Genomic DNA, 18556 nt, shown 5'->3' on the forward strand with positions numbered 1-18556 from the left:
AATTAAAAAAAAAAATTGTTTAAATTTTCTTTTTCTCTAACAATTCCCCCCAATATCATCAACAGTTTCAATTATTGATGATTCAGTAACATCAATTTCCAATTTGAAATTTTGATAGTTTTCACTCTACAAACATCTATCTATATACTTGATATATTTTGTAGATATTTTGTATCTCTTGAGATTTCCTAACGAGATTAGGACTTATACTTGTGACCCTATATATATTGATTAATGGAATATACTCCAATCTGAAGAGTTTAAATCTAACATGGTATCACAATACAGGTTAACGATCTAACTATAACTTCTGCATATTGTTTTTTTTAAAAAAAAATTCTTCCAAGCCTTAGCACTAGCCGACCTCTTTTGTTTTTCCCATGTTGTTCTATTAGCCGTCAGCAACATCTACTGAATTTCATCATGCTTTTGGGGTGAATAATATAAAATCTGCCATTCCTCTTATTCTTGATCGTCAGAATGTCATATATTCGAGTTGGGTGAAACTTTTTTTATGTCACAGCAAAAATATGCACAGGAAATTCTTGAGCGTGCAGGTATGAGCAATTGTAAACTTGCACAAACTCCAGTGGATACTCAATCTAAACTCAATGCAGTCGCTGAACCTAAGTTTCATGATACAACACTCTATCGCAATCGTGCAGGTGCATTACAGTACCTAACTTTTACTCGCCCTGATATAGCTTATGCAGTTCAGCAGGTTTGTATATTTATGCATGATCCCATAGAGGCTCATTATGATGCATTAAAACGGATTCTGCGATATATTCAGGGTACCATTGATCATGGGGTTACATTTATATCATTCAGCTCCTAAAAACTTGATTACTTATACTGACATAGATTGGGGCGGGTGGTGTCCTGACCCTCGACACTCCACTTCCGGCTATTGTTGTTTTTTTGGGTGACAATCTTATTTCTGGGTCGTCTAAGCGTCAGCCTACACTATCCAAGTCAAGTGCAAAGGCAGAATATAGAGGCGTGGCAAATGTTGTTTCCGAGGCTTGTTGGCTCCGTAATTTTTTATTAGAGCTACATTGTCCTCTCCAGCAGGCCACTCTTGTTGATTGTGATAATGTCAGTGCAATTTATTTATCTCATAATCCAGTACAGCACCAACGCACCAAACACGTTGAAATGGACATTCATTTCGTTCGAGAAAAGGTGGCGTTGGGGCATGTGCGGGTCTTATACGTTCCTTCACAGTATCAGTTTGCAGACATTTTCACAAAAGGCCTACCTCGACAACTATTTGTGGATTTCAGATCCATGTTTGATTGCTTGTATTCTATTAGTATATACTAAAACAGAGGTCACTATATGCAAAGCTCCACATGTTACTCCATTATTAAAAAATTTCCTACCCTTTTTCCCAATTCTATATAAAGTAATTGTCAAAATATATATACTCCCTTCGTATTTTTTTTAAGTGTTACACTTCCCATTTCCGGCCGTATTTTTTTTAAGTGTTACACTTCCTTTTTTGACAAAAAACTACATTAAAATTATATATGTCTATCCTTTCATGGTCTCTTCCCCAACCCACTACTATTTTTTTTATTAAATCTTTCCTCTCACATTCATTACTTTTTCAATAAACTATTAACCCCACTATTTTTTTTTTTACGATTTTAATACTCCAACTACCCCACTTACCTCTTATTTTATTTAAGTCAATTAAATTGCCTAAAACTATGTGCCGGTCAAACTGTAACACTAGGGACTACTCGAGGGAGTACTCCGTTTATTGTTGAAATTTTTTATAGCCTATAAAAAATGTTACGAATATTTTTTACCTTAAACAATTGCCAACAAAAAATCTTACAAATATTTTTTTATGTATCTAATCTAATGCGACAAAATTACATAATATTTTTTTATTATAAATTATTGCCCCATTATTACCTACAATAAATCATATGAATAGTTTCGATCTTATGTGACAAAATTGCACATTATTTCTATCTTAAATTATTGCCTACATAAATGAATATTTTTAATCTTATGTGTGACATAACTGAACAATATTTTTTATACTTAAATTATAGAATAAAATATGACAAATAACATATGTCTTAGGTGAGATACTATAGAAATTTTAGTTTTGTTTTTTTTCTTTTTTTTTTTTTTTTTTTTTTTTTTTTATTTTTTTTTTAGGAAATGAGGTTTTACCTGTAGTAGTAGTTGACCAAAGTCCTTAGACTAAGTGATATAAATAATTAGGATTAAAATGAGTTAAATAAAAATATGAATTAAAATGAGAATGGTAAACAAAGTTGAGATTATTGAGATTATTTATGTTAATTTTTCCTAAAATTTATTATATGAAATCATAGTCGAAATTAATATGAATTATATGAATGAATAGTGAAAATATGTCAAATGTGTCAATTATTTTGGACAAAATGGATTTTTAATTTATAATATCAACCTTTTTATTCCAATCGTTTTTTTCACTTTGATCAACACATAGTTTTAAGTAGATGAATAAGTCAAAAAAAAAAAAAAAAAAAAAAAGTGGATGATACTCGTGCACGATTTATTAATAGAATGATTTGAATGTATACTGTCATCTCTATCTCTATCAGATGTCTCTGAAGAGACGTCATCTCTATCTCTATAAAACTTAATATTCTAGTTTTTCAATATATTGTATTGGAAAAAATAATTTATATTGTAAATTATTAAAAATAAACTTTTTTTTCCCATTTGTCGGATATTTAAAAAAAAACTCATATTTTTATAGATACTTGTTAATATTAAATCACCATTCATTGTTTCAATTGAATTTAATTTACAAAATCTACAGTAATTAATAAATTTTTCTTGTGTCTTGATGGAAAATTTTAAGGTATTTAGCTGATTGAGAAATTTTTAAGTTTTGTCGTTGACTTGGTGTTGACCGGTTGAGATCACTAGAGGCAAATTAACCCCATAGTTGGGAATATTAGATAATAAACTTAGTTGAGATTATTAGAAATAATCACTAATAATTGGAATCTTAGAAATATTAAAGTGTATTTATCCTAATAAAAAATGGGGATCATACATGCATGTATTTTTGTACTTTGTACTAAAAAGAGGAGATATAATAGTGAGTGCAAAATTTATTGAATAAAATAAGGTCCCACATGATACAATAGTAGATGATAAAAAATAATGAATAAAAATTGTCATAAAAAATGAGTAAAACTCAAATAAACGGATGAAAGCGAAAAGTGAGTAAAACTTTAGAAAAATGAGGTAGTTATATCATTTTTAATTTTTTTTTTTTAATAATCTATACTAGTATATAATTATATATGTAAAGTTTAACTATTGCATTGACATATGGGTTAAGTTAGTTGTTAAAATCATCCCACAATCTAAATTGTAGGTAGGAATCAAGGTACGCAGGATTGTACAATCCTACCTAAATATAAATAAGGAAAATTTGTCAGGAAAAACCTTTTAAAGTGACCTTTTTGTTCAGAAAAACCTTTTAATTTTTTTTTTTTTTGCCCAGAAAAACCTGTTCTAATTTTTTTTTGTTCAAGACAGCCAACACCTACTTTCAGGCGTTGACTGAACATTTCCGGACGTTGACCACGTGTTTTCCCACATGTGCCACGCACATGACTCCTAATTTCCTAATGACACCCCATTTTTCCTAATTTCACATCCTTTTCCCTCCAATTAAACACTCTCTCTCTCCTTCTCTTTATTCTATTTCATCTCTTTCTCTGCTCCGGGCTCTCAATTGCTGGAATGCAGCCAATTCGAAGTAATAGAAGGCTTTCCCACCAATTTTCGACTAGAGGTAAGTGTTTAATTTGTCTATCTCTAAGTTTTTCGATTCTTGATTGAAAATTAGGGTTTTTTTCCCCTCTCTAAATTTTCTCAATTGGGCAGCAAATATGGATCGAGGAAGTGTTATGAGGTGTGATTGTGGCTTTCCTATTGCGAAGAGGACTTCATGGACCCATGATAATCATGGGAGGAAATTCATTGCATGCAAATTTTATGACCATGAAACTGGGCAGAGAGGTTGTGACAAATTCGAGTGGGTTGATGAGGGTATTCTAGACTGGCAAAGAGATGTGACTAATGCAGCTTCATGTCCTCATTGATGATGTCGCAGCCATGACAAAGAAGATTAATGGCCTTGATGTGTTCACAGAGAGAATAAAGAGAAGGAGAGAGAGAGAGAGAGAGTAGGAGAGTGTTCAATTGGAGGGAAAACGGTGTGAAATTAGGAAAAATGGGGTATCATTAGGAAATTAGGAGTCACGTGCGTGGCACATGGGGGAAACAAGTGGTCAACGCCGAAAAATGTTCAGTCAACGTCGGAAAATGGGTGTTGGCTGTCTTGAACAAAAAAAAATTTAAACAGATTTCTCTGGGCAAAAAAATTTTTAAATGATTTTTCTGAACAAAAAGGTCACTTTAAAAGTTTTTCCTACAATTTTACTATAAATAATCAAGGGTAGATTCTTAATACAAACCTACATCCAAGCTATTCAATCTATATTAGACTATTAGTATATTAAAGGCAAAATTGCATTAATTGACACCAACTTTGTGAAGCTATCTACTCATTATCACCCCTATGGTATCACAAATTCACAAGTCCAACTACTGATAAATAAAAAAAATAACTGCCAAACTATTCCCGTAATGCTAAAGAGAATAGCAAGTGATGCACGCATCATATATATACACGACTATTTCTAAGATCAGTGTCTACAAAACTCCTAATATGGGCATACGGCAACACACCCTCCAAGAGTCGTCCCTGGTTGTATGCAGGGGTTTACCGTGCTGCATCTGTCCTGAATCTATCCTCCCTGGTATGATAAAGCAACATTTGTTCACAATAGAGAAAATCCTGGTTCCTGCGATTGATGTATGGTGGACACTAGACCACAAGGTAAATTGGTCAAATGCACCATTTATCTTACTATTGCTACACTCATTTTTATTCACAATATTCCGCTCATTAGCCAATGGAGATTATGCCAATGCCATATTGATATCATTACAATATTGCATCTCAGAGCTCAAGTGTTTTCAGAGATAGTAAAATCAAACATCGGACAACTTCAAACGAGGAACTATGTTCATTGATTGGAGTTCCTGCAAAGAAAAGATGTAATCTGTCATAATTACTAGAAACATGTTTAGTCACAATCATACAACAGAGGATCACTGTTAAATTTATATACTTTGTAAATTTTTTAGGCACTGGGTTGCATGGGGGAGTGGAATTTACCTGAAACAGGAGCTTGCAAGCATAGGGCAATTTCATGGTGGATATATTTTCCCCATTTTTACAAGCACTGCAAATACCAGCTTTCAGTTTATGGTTGTAATATCCTAACAATCCGCATGACCTACAAACCTGCACAGATTAAGGATTAATGGGAGTTAGCAAAATTGCAGCATGCATTCTAATGACAGATCATATGAATTATACAGCTGATCCTGGAGAACTTCCATCCAATATTAAGAAAAAAAAAAATCCAACTGCCTCTCACCCCCTCCTGAGCAGAACACGGAATTTTTTAAGCATGTCAAGAAGTAGAACATAAATATTTTTAACAATAGAAAATTCAGCAGATTTCTATGCTATGTAAAGGGAAATTCACTATCCTGTATTCATCCAACTTAAAACTCTAGAAACAAATGACTCTTCTTATTGTGTTTTCTGACTATTATTCTTTTAAAGATTTATGTCACTGATCAACTGAAAGCACTTGCAGTTTACTCCCTCAACACGAATAACATTCCAGCTTTGTAGACTGAGATGACCAGAAGAGAACTTGGTGAATAATAACATGAAATAGCCCCAAAAGCAAAGGGAGTAGCAAATAGCCCCAGAAGCTCCACTATTTCATCTTATTCAAGAGTTGAAGTATCTCTTACTGGAATAAGTCAACTGAAGAAAATTTTTTGTGCACCTCACATTACATTAAATAAACCATTTCCAGAAATCCTTTTGAACTGAATAAATTCTAAACCTATCTCTCAGCTTTTTAATTTGCATGGACAGAATCCCGATACAGTGCGGTACATTGAACACCCTTAGTTATGGAACATTTACAAAAAACACAAGAAGAGAGCAGAGCTTTCTCTTTGCAAGAGTTGCAACAAGCTAGAATGAGGAACTAGGATGGTCCCATAATATTATTACTCAGTAAAAAAACTAGATAGCATTCCGCAATTACTAGGATAAAGTGATATCCATGTAGAATGAGAATAGACAGCAACAGTTTCTAATTTCAAACGTATGTACTTGCCTGAACGTGAAAGGGATCACTTGAGAGCATCAAGCGTTCATAAATCAGATTGCTAGCACCATAAGCTATCAAACAATCACGCTCCATTTCGCCAACCCTTAATCCTGAACAGACATTTGGTGTCAACGAAAACAGAACTTTTAGCAGTTTATAAAGAGCACAGTTATATTAGTAATTTTAGTACCTCCATTTCTAGCTTTCCCCTCAGTTGGTTGCCTAGTTAAGATAGCACGAGGACCAAAGCCTCGTGCATGCATTTTATCCAACACCTGTTTGCACCAAAACATGGAGCAATTAGTAGCAATACTTCAGTACTAGAAAACGCCACAAGAAACTAGAATTGTTCATAAGAGCAACAGTAGGAATATAGTACTCAGTATTATAAACCAAAATCTTTGATGGTAGAAAAGATCGTGAATAGATTACAGAAAGATGTGCATCCAATTCATGAACACAAAACGAAAATAGATTTTTTTTTTCCTTATTTTTATTCCTGGGGTGGGGGTGGAGAGAGAAATGAAGATGATGGAGGAAACTACAATGAGAGAGATCAGAATTTCATCAAACTAGAGAGAAACGAAAAGGCTAAATCAAGGAAATCGGTGTAATAATAGCACGCGAAGTCAAAACAGGTAATAAAAAAAAAGGAGGGAATACTACTAGCTAATAAGGATGCCAAAGAAGACAACTAATCATATTCAATCCTATTCCCCTCTAACCAAAGCACCCATAATAGCAGAAAAGTAAAATACACAAAAACTTTATGCCTCTTAAAATTCCAAGTTACTATACCCAACTACTTCCTCCGTTTCTCTCTAGATGCACTATTAAATTAAAACAAAAATATCATAAAAATTGCAGCATTTTCTTATCACGATTTTTTGCAAGACCTATATGCCCCTACTTTTCACATGGTGATCAATTTCCAGTTGCCTTAATTCGTGCTTCTTTGCTTAAAATCCCCTTCACAGACCCCTACTTTTTCTCCTAATTTATGGTGCCTATAAGAAATGGTGCAACTAAATAGAAATAGAGGCAGTATTTCTAAAACCTAGAATCCTGAACCACGGAAAATCTACTTTACCATTACAAGAAGAGGCCCCCTTTCTCTCCAAAAGAAAGCCACAGATTCCATGCATAAGGATGTAGCATCTTTCATATAGGAAAGTTCAAAAATGTATTGAGTTTCACCAAACCACGACCTGCTTAAGAACCCAGTCTCCTAAAATAGGTGGTGATAGGGAAAGGTCTTAAGTTAGGAAATCTATCTAGGAGGATATAAATTGGCAAGTAAAGAAACTCCATGAATAAGTCAACTAACTTGTCTTGCGAGCCAAACAAAGATGATCAAGGTATAGAAGTGGGGAGAGAATAGTAAAAGGTTATTTATCTTCCTACTAAGCTGTGCACAGCATTTATATAAGTCACTATAAAAGCATGGGAATCAACTTAACAAACAAACCTGGGGACGGGGGTGGGGAGGAGGGGGATAGGAGAAAAAATTACTGCAATCAGCACATTTTCATTGTATGAAGTAGATTTCATGCACAGTAAATAGTTGTCAAAAGATTCAAATAATCTCAGATCTCACCATGTGTTTTAATTTTTGATAGTAAATTGGCCCCATGAATATATATGCTTGCAGTGGTTCTCCAGTTATGCCTGAAGCAAAAGTAAGAAAATTAAATTACATTCATACTATAATAATTTGCAGACAAGGGGGAAAATAGAGGGTAACTTTTCAATATCATGTTTTTTAGCTGAATAACACTAGCAGTAAACAATGAAATGAAAGCTCTTTAAAGCTGTGGACATTAAATCTATATTGGTAATAAAATTGATAAGCAAGTCAGTGACAATTTCGAAGTTAACAATTTGGTAATGAAAATTGTCTCAACACTTGGGAAAAATAAAAACGGCCACAAAAAATTGTTAAAATATATCTATAGAACATGAAATATAACTGCTTCAGATTTCATATTCGAAATAAATAATATCCAAGATATTGTAGAATGTTGACATTTGACAGAAAAACTAATGGATATAAGAAAGAAAAAATGCAAGAGAGAGGTCAGAAATACATATCTCATGATGTAAAAAGGTTTAGAAGGACAATAATAACCTGAATAGAGGAAATCTTTGCCGCTGTAGCTGAATCCATGCTTCACTAAGGTCTCACTGGGAAAAAGCACAAAACAAAATTCAGAAGACATCTTGGGAAAACCAAAACTCTATCATATAAGTGATACAAAACCTTATATCTTCTACTTTGTCGGCATGGCCACTTGGTTCACCAAAGGCACTTCCATAGTGATATCTGCCGCATGAAACTCCAGCTTTACCTCCCAGAAGCTCAATCATCTTCCCTACAGTCATTCGACTGAAAAAAAAAAGCCACACAAGCACATTACATATAAATAGATTACAATCAAGCATAAGATGCCCATCTAAATTATCAGTTTACAATACACGCATATTAAGCAAGATATGTTACCCTACCAAAGATATAAATCATGTAAACATGTCCAATATCAGTTCATATTCTAGTCATGTCTAACAACACATGATGTATACTATATAGATTGTTGAACAAAAACGATTTCCATAACATCGAATAATTTTGTCCATGCTCTCCCACAAAAACTTCTAAAGCATTTTTTGCCAAGTGCACCAACATATATATTTAGGCATCCCTTTCTCACTAGTTTTTCACACACACACACACACACACACACACACGACCATGCAATTAAGTTACTTTGAAGACATACTGAAAGTGATTTTTTTTTTCTGCCTTTTGAACATAGAGAATTTTGCCAGAGGCAAAAGCAACAGAACTAGTACGAGGACATAAAGCCAAATAAAAATTATAGGAGTAATATTTTGTCAATAACAATCAATCAGATAAAGTATATAAAGCCTTGACTAAACCACCAAATGCTTGCTACCTTCCAGTTGAACTCCAGCAACTAAAAAAAACACGATTTTCTATCCAGCCAATTAGGCCCACCCTAAAACTAATATTCATCCTCTTCTCCACCTTCAAACTCCGACATTTACCTCAATTCAATCCTCACTCACACAATCCAGCAAAACCCTTTTATCCTAATTCGTAGTAATCACAAATCATAATTTAGTGAATCCTACAATTCCAAGTTCAAATTCAGGGCTTCGTTTACATTGAGCTATAAGACACAAACCGAGGAGGGGGGGGGGGGGTGATACTTGTAATTCAAATTTTTTGGAGATTGTTGGGTGAAATTTAATTTTCTTTCATTCTCATCTGTTCACAAATATTTCAAGATTTTGTTTCAATACTGAATTGTGAAATGGCAAGTTGCAAAGTTTATTGGATGAGATTAGGATGACCCTAGTAGCAGAGAGAGAGGGAGAAACTGAGTAGAGATTTTTATTGGGGGTGAGTATATTATAGCTATTTATGGGTCAATTTGCAATGGGCTACCATCTTGCCCTCAACTTTTTATCCTGCAAAGTAATTTATTGGGGTAAATGACAGGGAAAATGTAACCTCTCCTCCGCACTCCCAGCACAACCAAATAATTATAAAAATAAAGATCCTTCACAGCACCAACAAAGGCAACAATACCAAAACCTTAATCCTAAAAGGATAAGGTCAACTACATGAATTAGGAAATTATCTCTTGCACCATCAAAAACCTTTTCTTGCATTCACTTCAATCTAATACAATTGTGCTATGTGCTTACACAAACCCATTTCCTACATATCGTTTTAACTTCCTCTATAATCAAAACTTTGCACTTCAGATCCTACATTACATGTCCTTATGTTTATACTACAGCTATAGCAAGAGCAATCTAAATAAGTACTATTAACTTAAGATTTCCTACAAGAAAAATAGATCAGAAAAAAAGGAAGATGTTCTAAGGACTACGGTACTCTAGCAATTTGTTCAAGATTAGAAGTAGAAAACAAAAGCTTTTAACTCACTCATCTCCTAAATAAAAGAGTTCTCTTTAGAATGTAAATTACAACAAGAATATAAACTATCATCATTCCACAAGTAAGGTAATTATAAGATAGAAAAAAGGATTGACCGAGCTTTCTCTACAAATCACCCTTCTCTATTTTTAAATCAGGTAGTCTGCCAAGGGAATTGAAAACAGATACATAGTGGCGGGTATTAAAGTCCAACACTGATCGTCTGTGTGTCTTGGAGGCAGAAATGAGGTCAAAGACTAAAAATAAAAATAAAAATAAAAGAAAAAAGAAATCATGGGCCCCTTAGTTATTTAAGGTTCTCTAACAAGAGTGGCTAGACAATATCTATCGAGACCTACAACACAATAAAAGCATTAAAGTAAGACAACGTGTAGGGGGTGTTGATTTTCATCCATTGATCATCACTATCTAAAGAGCTCGCTTTGGTTTAACTATTATCCCACTGAATACAAAAACATAATAAGTAACATAGTAATTGCATATTTGCATCCAAAGCCAACACGAAAAGGAGGTTAAATTTAAGGTATTGGTTGGTTAATATAGGAAATTAATTCCCATAGGCAATTGAATTTCATTGGAATTAAATTCCCTCTTTCAATTTTCTAGGAATTGCATAAAGTTGTTTGGTTGTTGAGAAGGAATTTGCAAATCACGGGAATGTTGAGTTACCGGGGAGGGCTTGGTAATTTAATTCCTACATATTTCACTTTTTATTGTCAACCAAACAAACCCCCCGTTTCTAAATTCCCATGAATTTTCAAATCCCCACATTTTTTGTTCAACCAAGGCCTAAGTGTTGAACATCACTAATGCTTACTAAGGTTGAAACTTAGCCATCACTAATCAGACACCCTCCCCCCCCCCCCCCCCCCCAAAAAAAAAAGAAAAGGAAAAAAAAAAAAAAAGATCTCCCTTTTCAAATTTTGTAGTATATATACCAAACTCACGTAAACCAACATCAGCCTGCCCCAACCATCGTAACAAGATGGACTTCTAATCCCTTGAAGAAAATCTTTTTGGTTGCATTAGAACAACTAGGAGATTCCCTAGAAGAAACACGGGGTTTTGCATTCACATAAATTCATCACCATAAAGTGTTGGTTTCCCTTTCTTTTATACAGAAGCAATGATAATAACCAAATAGTTCCATTCTACCTTTAACAAAAGCACATATTCAATTTAATTTATAATCACTGATTTCTTGCTTAAGCAAAATGACACTTTTCCTTATTTTTTATTTGGAAAATAGTTTATCACTGGTGAACAAAAATTACAAGTAGGAAAATAAAGTAGGTAACAAATTTGCTAAGAGGTAAAGAACAAAAGGAAGTGGACTTAAGTCCAGATGATTAACACAGAAGGTTTAGTGTAAGAATTATACACGCCTTATTACAGCTATGTATTAAAGGTTTTGTATTATCTTCAGTACTTCTCAAAGGGATAGAATATCATTTGTAATCCACATGTATGGCCATCTAAGAGGGCTGCGCTTGCAAGGGATAATTTTAGAATAGAGTTTCTCGCTTAGCCTCAACACGGGAGAGGGGGAGGGGGGGGTGGCTATGTGATTATCCATAGTCCTTTTCAAAACCACATTCACTTTCTTTGAAAAAAGAATTTTAACATTTAAAAGAAAATTATAGACTCCCAAAGATGAAGAAACATTATAGAGATAATGAAGAAGCACACACTGAAAAAAGAATATAGATTTTCACCAAAGAACTTTTGGAAAAAATAATGTGTTTCATGTCAATTTCACCGAAAGAAAGCAAGAAATTATTTGCAATTTGAAATAGAATCCAAAGGAGTAGGCATGCAAGTTGGCAGCCAAGATGATCCTCTCCTCTTATGCCTCCCAAAGCAGTCAACTCAAATGTTTATCAGAGTCTGCGAGCCAACCTAGCTAGTCCCAAATCCCAACCCAATAGTTTCCTATATAGTTAACATGAAAAGGCTATTCCTCCATGTAAGAGCATATGCCCCCAGATTCCCCAATAACAATGCACAAAACACACAATTGTTAACAAAAATTATTCCCCTCTGACAGTTAAACTTTCTACGAATACATTAAAGCAAAAAAGATTAAACTTGTGAGTTTGGTGTTATAAGCATCAACTTCTTCGGTTACCATCTACTCATACAATATTGTTTAGCAAAATTAGAATAAATTACTGTGACATCAACTAAATAAATCAAAATTTAGAAGAAAAGCTTAGATGACTAAAGTCTTGGTAGGTGGTTCTCGTTCATAATATCAAATCTTGTCTACATCAAATCTTAATGGTGGTGGTGTTGAGCAGAAGAATACCTTGGAAACCCATGGGGATTCATAATCAGATCTGGACAAATGCCACGCTCAGAGAAAACAAAATCCTCTTGCTGAACAATGGTACCACATACACCTTTCTGCCCATGTCTGCTGCTAAACTTGTCACCAACCTGCAAGACAGAATGAGTGTGTGTTTTAATATGACAAATGGATGTTGTATTGAAAAATGAACATAATTGCAGTTACCTCTGGACGACGAGTTTGGCGAATTATGAAATTTATACACATGTTGCTATTCTTGTCTGCGAAGAGTGCAACTCTATCTATCACTGAATTATCTCCATCAAGACCACTAAGTTTGAAAGGTGTGGGCCTATACTCACTGGAGAAGCCATACCAAGTTACTTCAGAATGTTACTATATGCAGAGACTACTGTCAATTGACCAAATTGGTAAATAAAAAAGACCCCTAGCGTCCCATAATAGCGTTCCACATAGTTAATACAGTAAACCATTTCACATAAGAAGATTTAGGAATGGACAAAAGGAAGAGGTAAAAAGAACAAGTGATTCATTAAAACCATGTGCTCCTTTACCATTCTTCACCTTAACTTTCCAAAGAGCCTTGAGATGGTTTTCCAAAGTAGCACATTATTTTGGAACAGGGCATAAATAAGCAACCAGAATAAAATGAAAAATCAAACAACCTATCTGGTATCATTCCTGAGGTGATTGGCCCCTTTGTAATCTTTGGTGTAGACTTGTTGACTAAGAAGTCATCTTGTCGAATGATTTGTCCTGGAGCAGCAATACCGTCATCATCCAATGCCTATACAAGTCACAAAAGTTGCTTAGTGAAAAATGCTATAAAAGTGTTAATTTTTATTTGGAAAAAAGATTATTTAATCTATATGAATAGAAAGCAGAAAATACATAGGAGAATTAGTCCTCATAGCAGCAGCTACAGATTACAAATTTGTAGTCCACCAAAGATGCTAAATAAGTTAGTTTATCCCAGAAAGTAGATCACAGGTTGGAATGGTTCAAGAGACTATTTGTCCATTCCGTTCTAACTATCAACTACAGGCACAACAGCATCATCTGATCATCATAAAGCCACAACTTCTGCTTTGCCTTTTAAAGACCAAAACACAAATTTACAACAATACAAAAATGTACGACGGATTCAGGACTACCTGTACACGCAAACAGCTGCCTCAAAATATAACTCACCATCACACAGTGAAGGAAGGCAGGCAAGGACGACTCACTATTGGCACGACACAACATGCACATGTCCAGCGAAAGAGCATATCAATAATGTTTATTCTACCCAAAACCAAAAGCTCTTACCTTAAGAGGAACCTAGCCTTCCAGTAAATTTTTCAATTGGAAAGAGAGGATAACTAGGGGTGTAAGCAAACCAAAGACTTGGAAGTTGAGCAGCCCAAGAAATCCCTCAACCAGCACCTAGAATCCTCTACCTTCAATTAACTGAGAAAACCAATGTGTTCATTTATTTCCCTATCACAATGATGGCTCCATAAATGAAGATCCCAACCACTGCCAGAGTGGAATAAGGAAACAGGAGTGTCAAGTAAAGTGGACAAGTTATATAATTGAGGGAAATAGACACAAAATGGTTACTCCCATCTCTAACATCCTCCCAAAATGTATATGTGTTAGCCATCATCTGTCTAATGTGTTGGCTATAAAAGCACAATGTATCATGTGTTAGGTCATGCCAACCTAAATGCCCAAGAGTGGGATAAATTGGTTTAATGAGTAAAGATTAAAATAAATACCAGTAAATAAATAAAAACAACAATGTTGCCCACATCACCACCAAGACAAGGATATCCTAGCCTTCTAAATGATAAATACACCACGAAAGAGACAACTTCCTCTCTCCCATGTCAGTTTTGAAACTTATGATTAAACCAATTTCTACCTAGCTCTCCCTTTAATACAACAGCACAAAACTTTCATAGGACCTTGAAAAGGTATACACTAAATTCCTTCTTACAATGACTCCAGCAATATTCCAATATCTTACATGTAAGGGTGAAAATAACTCATAAAACTTCCACTCTCCCATGTCAGTATTGAAACTTATGACTCTAGCTGTCTAGCAAGTCTAGGTAGGGTCCAGTGTCCAAGCAGGGTCCTTTACCTTATTTTTCCCCCTAATTTTTAATCGTATTTTTTAGTGTAAGATTGCATATAGCACGCAAAAAATTTAAAAACTGATACATGAGAGCATTAACAATTGATTGACGAATCGTAAAACAATTATAAAACCTGTGATGTGGATGGTTGCCTAAGACCGGCGACTCCGCAAAACGTGGAGATGTACTGAAGCTGAGGACTTGAGGTTTCTCTCTGTTTGGAAATTGGAACTTTGGACTGCTGAAACGAAATGTGGGATATGCGGCAAGCCAGCTATAAACTCCTTACATACTTAGGGTTTTACAAGTATTATTTGATTTTGATTTTTTTTTAAAAATTTAGTAAATTAGGCAGGTCTAAGTACGGGTATGGGTTTGATGGGTATGCGAGTAGGGTCCGGGTCCGAATACATTGTACCCGGACCTTGAACCCTACTTGATACCACCTATACTTATACTCATACCTACCCCGTACCCATAAGGTCTATAAAAATTGGAGCCATACCCGTACTTTAGGGTAGTCTGACAAGGTCAGCCAATTTCCTGACCCATTGCCATCCCTAGTTGCCGGTGACCATGGTGTTGGAAGTTGACCCACCACAGCAACTCTCTAGTCTCTCTCTTTCACACAAACTGACGCACCGACACATGACCAAGTAGTCGCAATTTGTCATCATAGATAGTGAACACTTTTTTAGGGTTCTACAGGTGGTCGGTTTTCAGTTAAGTAAAATTCTTTTTTTAGAATGACCTTGGCTTGATTGGGTTAGGGACGTCAAAAAAATAGCCGAAACGTCCCCGAAAGGTCCCAATCTCTCATCCTTGTCGTACCCAAAAACCCTTCCTGAACCACTTTTCAAGGAAACGCCATACGTCCCCGGTACGGAATAAGGCACATCAATGGCGTACCCATTCTTTATTGTGTAAATCTACTAGTTGCCTAGCCACATGTATGTGAAATGCCCCAAACATTCTCAAATCATCTATATTAATAACTACAAAAAATAATCTTGTATGATGCACATCATAGTCATGGAAAAAAATTATTACCGTATCCCGGAAAAAGCATAGATTGGATTCGCATTTAAGAGTAATGTCGAACAAACATATAATTCATATATTCATTCCAACACAATAAAGATAAAGGCTACACATCTTTGATTATAGTTGCTCACAAAATCTCAACAACTCCGAGAATATTTAAAGGGTAAAAGTAGCATATTTTTTGTTGTTTCAACAGCTTCCCATAATAGACATGTTTTGTCACCTTATGCAAACAATGGTACATAGGCTGTAGTTTTATCTGAATTAATAAGTGACAAATGATAACTTTTAGACACAGAATATTAATTAATTCATTGCCTTAAGAAAATTTCAATCCCTAACCCCCCCCCCCCTCCCTACACAACTTATAATCAACCCTCCCTACACAACTTATAATCAACAACACTAATGCATGCACACGACCCAAAAGACAAAAGAAGAAAAATTAAATTAATAATAAAAATAAATAAAAAAAGCGCAGACCTTTCAATGTGGCATATCACACTGAACAAAAGATATTCAGATTGTCAAAGAATTAATGTATTACCTGCATTCTTTCTGCAGCATATCCTTCTCTTGTAGGGGGAAGAATTCTTTCAGATGCATTATTCTCGTACCTCTGCATAATTGCGCTCTTCCTATCAAATGGCAGACACAAGACAAGATGACAAAAAGAAATCAGTCATTGTACAAAGTTGAAGAATATAATTTCACTTGCTTAAATTTAAACAATACTTCTTCATCACTATACAACGCCCAAAACCACGATCTAATGATGATTTATTCATAACTATAGCATCCTCTATATCGTATCCAGTATAGCTCATTACAGCAACAGTTGCATTCTGTCCAGCACCAAGCTTGTCATACTTCACCTGTAAATAAGTACAAAGCCACATGCTCAGAAAAAGTCTTTGGCTTTAACAGGCTGTTTCTATTTAGCTTTTCCAGTCAATAACCACCATTTGGTGAAATAGACTCAAACTCATATTCAAAGGAAAAAGACAAGGTTAAAAAGGGGATCCATGCTCATTCATAACACTCGCAATTAAAAAAAATTCTCCTCCGAAAAAAAATAAAGAAAATAATATAGATCGGCAAGTAGCCAAGTACAATAAGTTAGTGAGCGTACCAATTCGATTGTTTTTGTCGTCAACAATGGTCTTTGAGGATATACTAAAAGATATAGTAATGTATCCATCCTGAAGAGCTACATCATTGACAAGCAATAACGTAATGTGCAATTAGGTCATCATAAATCAATATAAGCAAGAGGCAGTAATTAAGACAAGATTATAACGAAATGAATACAAGGATTTTCCTTGATGTACTCCAACTTGTACAAGAGTACAACAAAAATCTAGACAGCCAAAAGTATCTAAAGAGAGAGGATGTTCATAGAGCAAGATCACAATAATAAGTAAATAAGGAGACATGATTACAAAGAAGATCATGCATAAAAAGATTGAAACTAAGGCATCCAAAAGCCCCTTGAAAGCCTTGAGATTAATTTTCAGTATAACTTTTGAAAATAAAAAAATCTTTAAATAAAATTCAGATGGAGTAAAAAAAAAAAAAAAAAATTAAAAATGGTCAATCATGTAAGAACAGGATGGTGCAAAGAGCCAGAAACCAGTATCTTACCACTTCAACCCAGAATGGCTTTGGCAGATACAAGAACATTTAATGCAGTTAAACCAAAACATCTGATATCACGAAATCTGTCTATTACAGACATAAGAGAGTAGTATTACTTAACAAAGAGTGATGCAACAGCACATAAAATAATTGATTCAGAACTCAGCCAATAAGTGATAAGAAAGCAACCGGGTATCCAAAGATGAGTAGCAGTACTCTCTCTCTCAACACTAAGTGCACTCGCTAACACCAACTACTAGCAATTCAGTAAGGTTAATATCACCCTTTATATGCAAGTTTCATTGGAAATCCCATCGCACATGAATTCATTCAATACCTTAATTTACTAAAATGTAAAGTAATTATTGCTGTGATACACTTAAATTGGCAACTCGATGAACCTTGTTAAAACCAAGCAAAAAGTCATGGACATCTTGTTAAGGTTGTGGGAAATATAATCATTGAAACAAACATATGTTAAAGCCTCAACCTATCCTACTCTATCTTGGTCAGTCCTGACAACAAATTCTGTATCTTAACTTCCACAAATAGAGTTACAGATCACTGACAAAGCCAAAAAAAAGAATTGTTGACCATGAAAAAGTATAATAATAAATCTGCATCAAAAAAAAAAGATTTGACAATAGAAAGAGCATGATGAGATGGATACATGCCTGATTATAAGCAATATTTCCCATGGCTTGCTTTCCCATAGCACACTAGAGAGCAAAAAGAAATTCCACAGTTCAGTAGAAGAATAGAAAAGGAAGTAAAGAAGTACTTCTCAAGTTCTTATTCATTTTCCAATTAATAATGGCTGATACATGCCTGATACGTATTTCTAGGTGACTGATTGTGATGGGGATAAGGGATCAACCCAGAAATAACACCCAAGATTGTGAATGGCTCAATTTCGATATGAGTTGTCTCCAATTGGGCTTGGTCTTCATACAATGCGATCTAACAAGAACACACAAACATATAATTTTTACATTGCATGGAAAAGCTTAACAAATACATATAACAATTAAGTAATTAAGAAGCTAACCAAGGCATTGTTTTCCTCATTAACATCTAGATACTCAATCAAACCCTCACGCAAAAAGTCATCAAAAGTGCGCACTCCATCCTACAAAAGCATGATGGTTCGGTTAGC

General features: G+C 34.6%; 1 protein-coding gene across 1 annotated transcript in view; it reads right to left on the bottom strand.

Annotated features, from left to right (window-relative positions):
• Positions 1–4441: 4441 nt before the first annotated feature.
• Positions 4442–18556, bottom strand: part of LOC145613093 (DNA-directed RNA polymerase III subunit 2-like) — a 31005-nt gene continuing 16890 nt past the window's right edge. Inside the window, exons 23-38 of the mRNA XM_081668148.1 lie at positions 18449–18529; positions 18229–18360; positions 18075–18119; positions 16895–16972; positions 16498–16637; positions 16310–16400; positions 13258–13379; positions 12797–12932; positions 12590–12720; positions 8554–8679; positions 8422–8477; positions 7891–7961; positions 6484–6568; positions 6300–6403; positions 5273–5401; positions 4442–5136 (exon numbers count right to left, since the gene is read on the bottom strand). Coding sequence (XP_081524274.1) covers positions 5086–5136; positions 5273–5401; positions 6300–6403; positions 6484–6568; positions 7891–7961; positions 8422–8477; positions 8554–8679; positions 12590–12720; positions 12797–12932; positions 13258–13379; positions 16310–16400; positions 16498–16637; positions 16895–16972; positions 18075–18119; positions 18229–18360; positions 18449–18529 — 1578 coding nt within the window. The 3' untranslated portion in view covers positions 4442–5085. The remainder of the gene's footprint in view (positions 5137–5272; positions 5402–6299; positions 6404–6483; positions 6569–7890; positions 7962–8421; positions 8478–8553; positions 8680–12589; positions 12721–12796; positions 12933–13257; positions 13380–16309; positions 16401–16497; positions 16638–16894; positions 16973–18074; positions 18120–18228; positions 18361–18448; positions 18530–18556) is intronic.

This window comes from Chenopodium album, chromosome 25, assembly GCF_948465745.1.
Source record: "Chenopodium album chromosome 25, dcCheAlbu1.1, whole genome shotgun sequence".
NCBI lineage: Eukaryota > Viridiplantae > Streptophyta > Magnoliopsida > Caryophyllales > Amaranthaceae > Chenopodium > Chenopodium album.